General features: G+C 38.7%; 2 protein-coding genes across 2 annotated transcripts in view; both read left to right on the forward strand.

Annotated features, from left to right (window-relative positions):
• Positions 1–67, forward strand: part of LOC123983511 (60S ribosomal protein L19-like) — a 2,220-nt gene extending 2,153 nt beyond the window's left edge. The window contains exon 6 of the mRNA XM_046069770.1: positions 28–67. Within this exon, the coding sequence (XP_045925726.1) occupies positions 28–67 (40 nt within the window). The remainder of the gene's footprint in view (positions 1–27) is intronic.
• A 253-nt stretch (positions 68–320) lies between these two features.
• On the forward strand, positions 321–1,666 carry LOC123983407 (60S ribosomal protein L19-like). Its single transcript, XM_046069659.1, has 5 exons — positions 321–481; positions 587–709; positions 963–1,083; positions 1,193–1,303; positions 1,467–1,666. The coding sequence occupies exons 1-5, from the start codon at positions 355–357 to the stop codon at positions 1,591–1,593; spliced, it is 609 nt and encodes a 202-aa protein (XP_045925615.1). The 5' UTR covers positions 321–354; the 3' UTR covers positions 1,594–1,666.
• The last annotated feature ends 12,063 nt before the right edge of the window (positions 1,667–13,729 follow it).

Here is a 13,729-nt window from a genome sequence, read left to right on the forward strand (position 1 = left end):
TTTTTTTGTTCCTTTACTGTAAACCAGGCAGTGCCAATTAAATAACGTTAAAATAACAGAAAAGTGACATGTAAATTTATGAACGTGTATTTAGCTATAAAATTATGATAGTTTTAAGGACAAATAGAAACCTGGATCATGCCTAAAGTAGTATTTTGCTGTGGATTGAGAATTTCAGTCAAAACAAAACTACATAGACCTCCAATGCTGAGAGGGGTGCATATTATGTAATGAAGATGTAAATAAAATGATATACTACTACTTACTGTAATGCAAGTTTATAAAAGTTTTAAGTTCAAAGAATGTGAATCTGAAAGGCTTCCTGGCACTATAAAGTATCTCACATCCTGCAAAATGTACCTTGGTTTTTCCAGCATGCTCAGGCTCCAGAAGCGCTTGGCGTCCAGCGTCTTGCGCTGTGGCAAGAAGAAAGTGTGGCTGGACCCAAATGAAACCAATGAGATTGCCAACGCAAATTCTCGTGAGTTGTTCACTTTGCATCAGAAAGTTCTCTCTCTGTAAATGTGTGTGTGTGGTCTGGTCCCCATAGGCCAACATGTTTTATTGCATTGTATTTTTACCAAAGGCCAGCAGATCCGAAAACTGGTGAAGGATGGACTGATTATCAGAAAACCTGTAACTGTTCATTCCCGCGCGCGCTGCCGCAAGAACACCTTGGCACGTCGCAAGGGACGTCATATGGGCTATGGTGGGTAATTGATTTACAAGTGATGTCCCTTTCCTTTTCCATATTTCTTAAAACATCACTTTAATTTGCTTTCACAGATTCTACACTGAATCAAAAGGTAGCATTATGTAGGTCAGAGTTGTTGTTGTCTGTGTGCAGGTTTTGAGGAATTAATTGAATCCTGCAAATGGCAGTAGTTTGGTAGTTAAGATATGAACTTTAGACACAGTGCCATTTTATTTTTTTATAATGGATTTATTTTTCTCTTGTCCAGGTAAGAGAAAGGGTACAGCCAATGCTCGTATGCCAGAGAAGTTGTCATGGATGCGGCGCATGAGAATCCTCCGCCGTCTCCTCCGTCGCTACAGGGAGTCTAAGAAAATTGACAGGCACATGTAAGTGTGAATTTTGGCGCGCATTGCTGGTGAGTAAGCCAGATTTAATTCCAGTTTCAGGAAGAGGCATCTTGCTTTGAGACACTGAGGCATTTTCTGTTTCTTCCAGGTACCACAGTCTCTATCTGAAGGCAAAGGGTAATGTCTTCAAAAACAAACGCATCCTGATGGAGCACATCCACAAACTGAAGGCAGATAAGGCTCGCAAGAAGCTTCTAGCGTAAGTAGCGCTTTTTTTTTTTTCTCCATTCATTTATTTATATAATAATTTCTGCCTTAGCTAAAACCATTTTAAGCTTTTGGTTATTCTTTATTATTCCATTAATTCACTGTGTTGTCAGATTTAATTTTCTTCTGTCTCCACTTCCCTTTACCCCACCCAGTGACCAGGCTGAAGCTCGCCGCTCAAAGACAAAGGAAGCCCGTAAACGCAGAGAAGAGCGTCTCCTTGCCAAGAAAGAAGAGATCATGAAGAACTTGTCAAAGGAGGAGGAAACCGCAAAGAAGTGAATCTAAAATTAATGTATTTTTCTTCTCAGATTCCTCTTTTTCTTGTTAATAAATTTGGATATTTGTTGGGTGATCATTGTCGACTGCCTGATGTGAGTTGTGGACTTGGTTTTAAAAAATGACATGAGGTAGAGTACAGGAGCACTGTTGATGTTGTCAATCATGTAGTGTAGTGATCTCACTTCAAATCAGTAACTTCTTCTATTTCAGAGACAGTACATATTTTTGGGTTGGTGTTCAACAGTCCAACAGGTGGCAGCAGAGTATCAGTATCAAATTCCTCCATAACATCACGTCTACATTCAATTCAGTCATCCAGTTTAAAACACTAAAAGATCACCGAGCTTCTACAGTAGGAATTTATAGCAGGAGTGTTGCCCCTTTCAAAAACATCCATATATGTAATGGTTACTACTTTGCTCAAGCAAGGACTTTTTGAAGTTTTAATTGTACTCATTTTATTTTGGAGCTGCACTTTCTACCTATCAACCATTATTTTAATTCAACAGCTCCACCTTTCAGAGACAGCAACAAGCCAGTTTGAGGCCCTATGAATGGCGGTAGTGGGGCCCTGGGTGTGCCCACTGTGCCAATAGGGAGGGGTGGTGCTGGTGTAAGCAGTGCATGACGTCGACGCACGTTAACCCATCACCATGCTGACTTCTTAAAGCTTATTTGTCAGTGTTCTGTATTTGCACTACCCGCTTTTGGTTGTTTATTTATACAGATGATTGAGTACTGCAGCGTCTGCCTGACACTGTCCAGACATGATCTTACACAATTGTGTCAAATAGAATTCTTCAAATGCCTCGACGCCTGTTCTAGGTCTTCCTCTGGCTTTGTGCTTCTTAGTCTTTATTTTTGTGCGTGTGTCAGTGATTCATCTCGTCCATGACTTATCAATTTGTCCACTTAACTGTTTGTGAGCAATCATGCTATCAGTCACACTGAATTCAGCTCGTGCTGATTGCAGTGGACACTAGTGCAAAACTTCAGTGAGCGGTGAAAAAGAACACAGCAAACCTTGGCTTTTAAGTGCGAACAATTAACTTCTTCTTGTCACTGAGTATGCCATGCTGACATGCAGATGAACCCAAACATTTATGATTAGCAGCTCAGGTTTTATTAAATGCTTAAGCTGTTAATAAATAATTTTCCTTCATAAATAATTTTCATCAGCTTCACGTTTCCTGAAGGCAAGTAACAAAGCCACAGATGCCTAAACTATAACTAGACGATATCACACCTTCATACAAACCGTGCTGCATCTTACACCCACTGTCAGCCACATCAGGCCTGTGCTGCTGACGCTCCAGTCATCCAGTCATTTTCACTTTTTGCTCAGGCTTTGAAGGATTCCTTCTGTTATACTCCCTGGAGAAGGTGTGACTGAAGTCTTTGCAGATGCAGCCGTCGCTAACCAGGACAGAGAAGAAAGAGAATTAGCAGGAGTCAGAAGCAGATTATATTCAGCAATTCCGATCATATGTGAATGGTGTTTTAACAACCTGAACTGGAACAACTGTTCGCTTAAAAGTCTGATGGCATATGGATACATCTAGAATCTGGAAACACATGACTTTTTAGACTTTATGTTGAACCTCCTTAATTTTCTCCCTCAGGAGACTTCTCTTCCTGTTCACTGGCAGATGTTTTCCTGTTTTAAGCCTGGGTTGCAGTAGCTTCTCTTTGTGGATCCTGTACCATCATGCATAAACAATAGGACACCCAAGCGTTAGAGGCTGGCAGTGAAGAACCCTCATATTTAAAATCTGGGTTTCAAAGGCCTTGAGGAGCTGGAATGAAGGCTTACACAGCATAATGCATCTGCTTACCTTGATATCCTGATTTAATTTGGATGTAGCTTAACACTTTTTAAATGTAGGCCTATGTAATGAAATGGATCTGCAATATATATATATAGAGAGAATGTGACACAAAACCATCCACATAAATAAACGAGATCTACGGAGAGATGTCATAGGGATTGCTGAAGGAGAAAACATTCTTTGTGCAGCGAGGCCATTTTGTAGCCCGGTTAATGTATTTCTTCATTACCAGGAGGCACTCCTATTTCCTGAAGCGTGAGCCTTAATGGGATTAGATAAGGAGAGGAATATGAGATCAAATGAAGCAGTGCTCTTTATTACAGTTGGCCTTCAACCCAGGCAAAACAAATGGTGCACACTCAAGGGTTCAGGAGATCTTTAACAGCAATTGAGACGAGGAGATGGGAGTAATTAAAGGGGGGTTATTTTTAAATATAAAAACAGTTATCTAACATCTAAACAAATTACCCTGCACTTGCCAGTCTGATGACCCCCTTTTACAGTGTGTGTTGGGCTGTCTCTCCCCTATTTTGGTTGCCACCAACATATACAAAATGTTATCAGGTATCATGAGACCTTTTTGTAATCACGGGACGGATTGCTAAACGTCAAGTGAAATGTGCATGAGATCGCCCAGTCAGTCTTATCTGCCACACAATCACTCATGTTGTCATTTTCTCTTTCCTCACATGTTCACTCACCTCTATTACCTAATTGCTTTGTATATAGCAATATAGCATATGTGATATATATGTAGAGGTATAATATCATCAGAAGGCATGGGAAGGATTCAAGATGTTTAATTCTCTCTGTCATGTTGGTCTCTTTCAAGGGATGATTGGAAGAGGGATTAATAGTTCTTTGTGATACAGATCACAGATATATTGTCTAATAAATAAATAAATGCCTCAGTCTACTGAAAACCAGGTCTTGTGCTTTTGGCTTTCATGCTGCGTCACACTCTTCTAGTCTTATCTACACCCAGACACCGCAAAGTACTAAAACGCATCTAAAATAAAATAAATTACAGTTGATCTTGAGTTGTTTGTGTGCTATCTCAAACGAGGGCACTACTGATTATCTTATATATAGATACTTCATGATAGATTATGTATTAGTCAGCTGCTGCTCTTGAAAAGTGTTTCAAAGTTGCAGCTTCCTGGTGACTGTCATTGCTTTTATGTGCTTTTGTATTATTGAAACAGAACATAAAACCATCCAGTAAGCAGTTATACAATAATTTAAATGTATTTTATTGTGAAATTATCAAATACATAATTGGTATTATAAAGGATTGAATGTTCTGTATTCCTGTATGGTTACAAGCCTCATGTTCTCATTTAAATCAGATCACTTGAAACATATACCACATTTCATTGACAAATCATTTATAGGCTATATTTATTCCCTTCAGTTTGGAAAAAAATGAAATATTCCTATCTTGAAAACAACTTCTGAAAAGTACAAAAAAAGATGTTTTGTACAAGAACAGTTATGCCACAGTTTGTATATTTAGTGTATTTATTACCCCTGCCGTCACTGCTACACTGAGCTCTGACACAATGTGAACACCGCAGATACTGGAGTTACTGATCTGAGAATGGATAGCTAATGTGTGGTTTGCAGATAAATTACTTGTCAGCCTCTAATTAACTGAACACTATTCACACAATGAATCATTAGTTAAACTTGTCTGTTTGCCAGAAAACACATTTTTGTACTGGTCTTCTACAACATGAGTGTATTGCTTTGGTCTAGGATGACATGTGGTTACTGAGTACCCAGGTGTTCAGTTACATGTCAGAATGCATGACGTGGTGCAGACTGGACTGTAATCCAATATGAGATTTGATGTACATGCGATAAAGATAATGCTTTGGGACATACTTTTTGCTGTTTTGACAGAACAAAGAGCTAGTGATGATTTTAACCAGTTGTTTTTTTCTGTGTGTGTCTTATATTATTGTAACTGTCACCGGCTAAAATAGCAGCTTATTCAAAGCAAACAGTGACATTGCAGTTAACAAATACTGTATGCTTCTACTACACACATTGACTTAACTGTGCATTTGGGGTGGCATTAGCTCAGTCCGTAGGGGCCTTGGCTTGGCTTCAAGTCCAGCACAGACCACTGCTGAAGGTCCCCTTGATCAAGGCCCTGAACTGCTCCTCGAGCGCTGCACAATAGCTGCCCACTGCTCCTTATTAGAACGGGTTACATGCAGAGAACAAATTTTTAATGGGTAGTACTATGTATAATTGTAAGTGACAAATAAAGTTATAGTTTTTTTCCCTTCCCAGTTTTCCGGTGATCTGGTAGCTTTCTGATGTTTTTGGAAAATGTTGTTAAAAATCCATCCACCACCCATGATTGAATAAAAAAATACAATGTGTCTTGGGCTACATCTGCTTTCATGTGATTTTTTTTTTAATGAATCACGGTAATTTGGGTCAATATTCAATATTCTTCAAAGCACTCTTCTGGTTTGCCAGGTATATTTGTTTGGATGCACCCTGGCTGTCCCATTCAGAGTGACATGGCCCTCTGTCTCTGCTCAGTCTCATTTCAAATCTCATTTCACTCCTAAAATACTGTTAAAGTGGTTCAAATACAGTTGTCAGTTAAGATTAAGAAAAAGCACCGCCACAGCTTACAGTAAGAGCAGACAGAGCTTAACAGCAAACAAGCTAAATGGATCAATACATAATGAATAAATGAGTCAGCTATGCTCATTCATCAATAAGTAATTAAAATTCTAAATGAATCAGTTTTCTGCTGCATGATCAGATGATGATTCATTTTGTCATTTTTTGCAAGAAGTGTGTGAAAAGCAGTTAACATATTCAGTGTTTGTTGAAAAATGCAGAAGGAATGAAATATTTTACAGTGATTTTATTCTCCCCCTCCAACAACGACCAACACATACTCATGACGTTTACCCCTCTAAATGTTAGCATCCTTAAATCTAGAAAATTCTTTTCTCACTGTCTTCATCGTTCTCCTCTCTCTAGTTAGTGTATTTTCTTTTCTTCTCCCTGTCCTCTTCTACCCCTCTTTCTTAAAAGCTTGCGCTTTCCTTTGTAAAATCATACCAGGCAAGGCAAGACTTATTGCCAACTCTTTCCCCGTCTTGCTGATTCTTCAGTATGCTGAAAATTCTGCCTTTTCATCTTTCTATTTGTCATAACAGAGTTGTTGACTTGGGCGACGAGAGAAAAAACTAGCTTCAGCTGATAGCAAGCAAAGCATCTTTAGCAAAACAGAACAGCCTCAATTATCCTCTAATCCCTGCGCCTTGAGGACACAAACCCCATAGTATGTGACACACTTCAAATTTAATAGATTAGTTTTGCCTATCCTCTTCTTACCAGGACAGGACAATTTAGAGAGTCCTTTGTGGGAATGTGGCTAAATTGAGGATTTGGCTGAATTGAGCCTTTCTTGAGGAAAACAATAGACTGGTGGACTGTGAAGTGTGTCTGCATATATATATTTATAAATAGGCAGAGAAAAGAGCTGAGGCAGAGTAGCTAAAAAATTAATATCTTCAGATCCACAATTGTAGAGTAATATGCGCCATGGGGAGAGAGAGAGCAAAGAAAATCTGTCCTGTGGATTTCAAATCCTTTTCTTAGCGACCTAATGGATTTTGAAGTTCGCTTTTAAGATTTTAGAGCATGCTGGATTTGCAAACCATTAAAGGGCAGGGAGGGTTGAGGTTGGGGAGGTGAAGCGTAAAGAGGAGCCTGTCTTGTGGCAACACACTCTCCGATGAGGTATGCCTAAGAGGAACAATATGTGAGCAAAGAAGTTTAGTCTTGAGTTGATCTCAGTGTCTATGTGTTATCCTACAAAGCCAAAACACAGTACTATTTAGTAAAAACGGAGGCCTTTTGATCTTTGTTCTATATAAAATATTATTACGCCTCTTTCTGAGAAAATAGCATAAAACTCAAAACACAGCCAGAGAAAGCAGTTGCACAATCAGTTGTGTGACTTCCTACATAGTAATAATTTATTTGAGGATTTCCCGTCAGGATTTAGAGTGCATCGTGGCACAGAGACAGCACTGGTGAAAATTTCAAATGACCTTATACTTGCATTAGACTAAGGACTTTTCTCTGTACTTGTCTTGTTAGATCTTAGTACCGCATTCAACACCATTGACCATCATATCCTATTACAGAGACCTGAATATTTAATTGGCATCACAGGAACAGCTCTTATCTGGTTTAAGTCCTATTTATCAGATTTAAGTCAGTATGTACTTGTTAACAATGAATCCTCCACGCACACAAAAGTTAGTCATGGAGTTCCACGAGGTTCTGTGCTTGGTCCAATCCTATTCACCTTATACTGTATATGCTCCCTTTAGGCAATATTGTCAGGAAACGCTCTATAAACTTTCATTGTTATGCAGATGATACTCACTTAAACCTATTAAAGTCAGATGAAATCCGTTGGCTAAACTACAAGCATACAACTCAAACAAAGTTATTGTACGTGGCCACAAACACATCCCAGACACATTATCTAAATCAGGGGTCGGCAAATAAGTCTGGCATCGGGCCAAATTTTTTTCAAGCCGGTATATGGCGGGCCAGAAAAAAATCTAACAATTTCAGCTCATGTGCATGTTGAGCTCAGTTGGTACTGTGCGGGACTCCCATTTGGTGGGTTGTAAGGTCAATTCCAACTTACTGCGGACATTTTTTTGTCCCTTGTTGAGAAATTGAAAAGAAGGACACTTTTGCACATGCTCACAGTAAAGCATGTGTGTTAGTGTGTGCGCGTTCCGGAGTTTGATCCACATTCATAAACCTATGGACACTTAATTTCATTCCCCTGAGGAAATTCAGGGGAATCCAATCACATGTTTACTGACAGCTTTTTCCGATGTATGTCAAGCAAGCCAGAGACTCTTTTGAATGTCCTTCAGGACTCTTCAAAGTAAAAGCTCTTAATAAACTCGACATAAAGCTTTGCTGCAAAAAACGTTCTCACGCACAATCTCTTAAGAGGAAGTGATTGTTTGAGTAACTGTATCTGTCATGACTGAGATCTATTTCAGCACCCTTATCAATTTTTTTATTTATTTATTATATTCTGCTATCAAAGCGATTTGGCCACTGCCAAGCTGCCTGTTGCCGATCACTGATCTAAATATTACTTTGGAACGGCATTGCCTTGGCCTCCAGCACCACTGTGACAAATCTTGCGGTTGATCAGGACATGTCCTTTAACTTCCACATAAAACAAACTTCTTTAAAACTTAGTACTTCAGTACACATAAAGTAGGCAGTAGCTAAATTCAAACACGATGATTAAGCTGGTCATGCTAAAGCCTAGCATAGCATAGCAGAGTAGCAGTAATTGTCATGCAGTTTTCAAGCCTAGGGGAATTCATGTGATATGCTCACAGGGAAGGTTTTAATATTTATTAATGTATTTAGGCTAAACTTATTAAATTAGGCTATATATTAAGATTTTAGTTCCTAATTCAAACAGATAGGAAAACAACACATTTCTTCATTGCTATGCACTTTCCACCACTCTTGAGATTGTCCATAAGTTTTAGGTGTCAAGCTGTGTTTTCCGTTTTATTTGTTTTTTTAAGATATTAAGATATTACAGCTTAAGCTAACTTGCCTTAAAACTCCAAACCCTTTGCTCTCAACTTTACTGTTTCTCTGTTTCTATAGTGTAATCTTTGTCTTTGTAGGGAAATGTAGGCCTACATAAAGTCTTCACAATCATGATTATGTTGGCTGTACACTACAGTATATTATCTTCTTAGGGTGTACAGTATTGTGTGCCAAATGGAGTAAATTTATAACAACAAATCACTAAGTAACTAGGAAACCAAGACACTTACACAACAAACCGAATGATTAGGGAGATAGGAACTGTCATTTAGCTTAATGTAGAGATGAATCACCAGAAGTCCTGCAGGCAAGCTTGAACATTAAAGTAACTGGCATTTTTAAACCTTCTTGATCAAAGTGATGGATAAAAGCAAGGTGAGCAATTTATACATATTAAAAACACTCCTGAAGACCTTGTTCCTCAATTGTGCTGCTTGACCTCCTATGATTTTCCATTTGCAGCAGAGTCAAGAGGCCAACAATAACATCAAAGCTACATAATGTGAAAAGGTTAAAGATGAAGAGAAAAACATAAAAGTGGTCTTACTGTTGAAAGGGTGTGTTTTGAAGTGCTGTGGAGTTTAATCCTATTGCAGTTATGGAGTGAAAGCACTGCGAGCAGGTGTGGAGGTGGGGTGGATCTGCAAGACTGGAACTTTGTGTTGCGTTTTCATAAGGTGTCATGGGCAATATTCAGAGAAACATCTGTGATAACCAGTGAAACAGCCATCTGGCACACCAGCCAACGTCTTACGTAGACACCTCAGTTTTAGTTATTAGTATAAGGTACAGTGATTACAACCAATATAGTGATACTTTGATACCCAATCCCATAATATCCTTTTTTTTTTTTGCATTACGTGTTGAAGATCTAATTTCACTGTCATGATTTATATCACTGACTGTGGTCTACTGTACTATGAGGAGCTGGGAACGGTCAGTTCAAGGTTATGAGCCCATTGACTGGATTGGCTCTGATTTGTGGTACACATGCTTCTTATAAGTATACAAGTGCTTGTTGTCATTATCACTGAGGAGCAATCAACCTAAAAGAACATTAATCCAAGCAATGGTGGAAAACAACTTTAAAGATGACATTGTAGACAAATTAGCAATTCCATCAATCACATGATTTAAAGGGTCATGTGGTCATTGGGACTGTACACAGTCTATAAAAATGTCCCAAATATCCTCTGATATCTCTAATGATTACAGCTAAAGAGTTAATTTGGTTGCGACACACACACCTATTTCCAGTTTCCCAAAATAAAATAAGGTAGCCTGATAGGATTTTCTAATATCACTTTGTTTCAGTGTGTTATTTTAAATGATGCGTTTGTTCCCCCAAAAACTCCGCCAAAATCTTGCCATTCTGGAAGTGTCAAATATTTATTTATAACTATACAGTAATGTTATTTTACCGCGTTAATACCTCAGTTTGAGCTGTGCTTCCGACTGAAAACCAAGACGCATGAAGAATTTCCTTTTAGATTGTTTAATACTGCAGAGTGTTATTCTGTCTCTATCCTGTGGATTGACTCTTCTTTAATCTGTTAGACAATGACTTTTATGATTGAACGATGATTTTGGAAACTGTTCAGATGACAACGTTTGAGGCTTATCCATCCTCATAAATAAAATTCTTTTTATCTCTTTCTTTGTGTGAGAATAAACAGTAAATCACCCAGGGCCTCCCCTGAAACACTTATTCTGCAGAAGCAAAGAAGCATATACGATTCCTCAAATCTATCATTCCCAGTGTAGCATGCTTCAAAGATAGCTTTCATGTGTCAACCCCTGGGGGTCTATTTTCTCTGTCCTGTTAACCCTCTAAGATCAACTCACAGGATATGCGCTGACTTTTCACTATTCAGGCTCGAAGCCCTGGAACTCAGTGTGCCATCTTTTACTTCTGGACTCTGTGGTGCTCGTTCCTGTCATTGAGAGTGTGTTTGTGCGAGCAGCATCCTGAAAAAACGGAGGTAGCCTCGGCGGCAGGAGATGAGACCATGCATTAAACATGTCATCTACGTGTACCTCCTTCATTTTTAATGGTCCAGTTGGCCAGGGGTCTGGAAGAATGTAAACATGACTGGAACTGTAGGATGGTGACAACATAAGACAGGGAGGAAAAGAAACCTACAATTGACTTGTGATAAATAAAATGTTGTTGCTGGAGCATGAGGTGCTAAGTCTCTATGTTTTAAGGAGTTCACCGAGTTGTTTGATAAATTAATGGTTCCTCTGAGTTGGCAATAGACATGAAACTGTGAGTTGGTTGAATCCATTGAAAAGCAAAATTAAACTCATTTCATACACATCATTCCAACAATATTCACAATCTATTAGGTTTAAGAGTCTTGCAGATTAAAAATGAAACAACCTGGTGATCACATCCATTTAAAGCAATAGCTGAACAATGCCTTGCAGTTCTTTCCCTCAGTTTACCTCAGAGACTTCGTAAGCAGATAGATTACAGCTACAACTGGCTGAGTTAAATATGAGTGTCACGGCAAAGGGTCTGAATACTTATGACCATGTGATATTTCAGTTTTTCTTTTTTAATAAATTTGCAAAAATTTCTACATTTCTGTTTTTTTCAATCAAGATGGGGTGCTGAGTGTACATTACTGAGAAATAAAATGAACTTTTTTGATTTTTGGAAAATGGCTGCAATGAAACAAAGAGTGAAAAATTTAAAGGGGTCTGAATACTTTCCGTACCCACTGTACTGCCGCTGCACTAATAATTTGCAAGCACTGCCGCTGCTCATATTTCATAAACTCCAACCTAAGAATCCACCTGTCGGCCCCATGTTACCCTAAAGTGGGAATTTATTATCATCACACCCTAGACCCTAGTTGACACTAGATATCAACTAGATATTTGGGGCATAGACACTAGATATCAACTCTGTATGTAGTCACATAATAAATAATGTTCCATGTGAGCCGACTGACAGAACTGTATACAAAGTGTGAAAGATTTTCATATTTCAAGCCTTTAATATCCTCTCACGTACAGTGATAAAACAGACAGTGAGGAAGTGAGGGATAGGAGATTATTTTTATTTGCGTGTGTTTGATGCAGGGGTCTGTAAGGTGTTTTTTCCTTTTGTCTGCCAAGCACCAGAAAGCTTTATTTTCCTGTGACAGTGCGTTCCTTTCCTTCTGCCTGCCTATATAATTAAGTGCTATTTTGAGCACGGATTTTCTTCCAGAATTTGCATTTTTGCTATATTCCTGCTGCCTGTTAGCGCCCTTGTGCTGCGGTCTTAACCCCTACTGTGAGTCTGTCCAGCAGCTGCTGCTCAGCAAAGAAGTGTGTGACTATTTTAAAGGACAGGGAGGGATTGTGTAACATATCATACATTTAATGAGCCATTTTACTTATTTTAATAAGTAATTTTCTGGAACGGGCATGATATGCTCAGGAATAGTCTCTTTGATACTCCCGGTTAGGATTTGTTGCCCCAAAAGAAACACTTCAGTGTCTTGTCGTGATGTTGATGAATGTAGCGTGAAAGAAGAGTGAAAGTGATTTGCCAAGGGAGAGACAGTTACTCAGCCTTGCATTCTCTGCTTATCACAGCCTTTTGAGCCACAGAAAGAGAATTTCAGAGAAGGATTTCAACTTCCTCTGCTCATTGTCGTAAAAGAGACAGAGAGAGAGGTCAGTGGTACAGTAAGTGGAGAGCACCATGCCATCTTAAGTACCAAAGTCAGCATTTTATAAAATGTACGAATAGCTTGATGTACTGCCAGTTGCACACATTTATGTCTGTCTCTCTCTCTCTGCTGAGACATAAATCACATTTGATCCAATTTGATAACAGAACTGGGTCATAATTTGAGAAATGTTCCTCACACCACAGCAGGGACACGCACAACACACACACACACACACATACACACACACAAAGACACTCTTTGCCAGCTTAGTCTATGGCCTGCCAGCAGCTCCTACACTGCCAATTAATTTTATTGGGAGTTAATCATATTATTTATGGTCATTAAGAACAAGAAGTCCTCTCAGGCTCTGCACTGTCAACTCTGAAATATCTCAGTGTAATTCTGTGGCTGTGAAGGGAGACGTTTTCGGTTTGGATTCAATAGCTTATGAATGTAGGTGTGAAATTATACATATAATATAAGGTTATAGTGCAGACTTTCAACTTTAAATTAATGCTTTTAAAGGCAAAAGGTGGGTGGATAAAAAAATGGGACGATTAAATGAGTTTTCTTTATAGTGTTTTTTTGCCATGCTCTATGGATGGCAATGTTGGTCCAAATTAAAATAAAACAATAAATAAATAAAAACAAAACAAAATGAAACAACAATTGGATGGACTGCAATGAAATTTGGCACAGATGTCCATTTCTTCCTTAGGATGAATTTTAGTATCTCTGGCAATCCCCTGACTTTTCATTTAGTGCCACTATCAGGTTAAAATTGTGTCCAGTTGGCCTACTTTGGTTTATGACCAAGTTCCTGCAAAGCTAATGCCATTTTCAGCCCCAGCTTTGCGTTCTTTTATTTGCTAATTAGCAAATGTTAGCATGTTAACCTTTGCTGAACATGGAAAACAAACAAACCTGCTAAACATTAGCATGTTAGCATGGTCACTGTGAGCGTAGTAGCATGCTGATGTTAGCATTTTG

This window comes from Micropterus dolomieu, linkage group LG14 (genome assembly GCF_021292245.1).
Source record: "Micropterus dolomieu isolate WLL.071019.BEF.003 ecotype Adirondacks linkage group LG14, ASM2129224v1, whole genome shotgun sequence".
Taxonomy (NCBI): Eukaryota; Metazoa; Chordata; class Actinopteri; order Centrarchiformes; family Centrarchidae; genus Micropterus; species Micropterus dolomieu.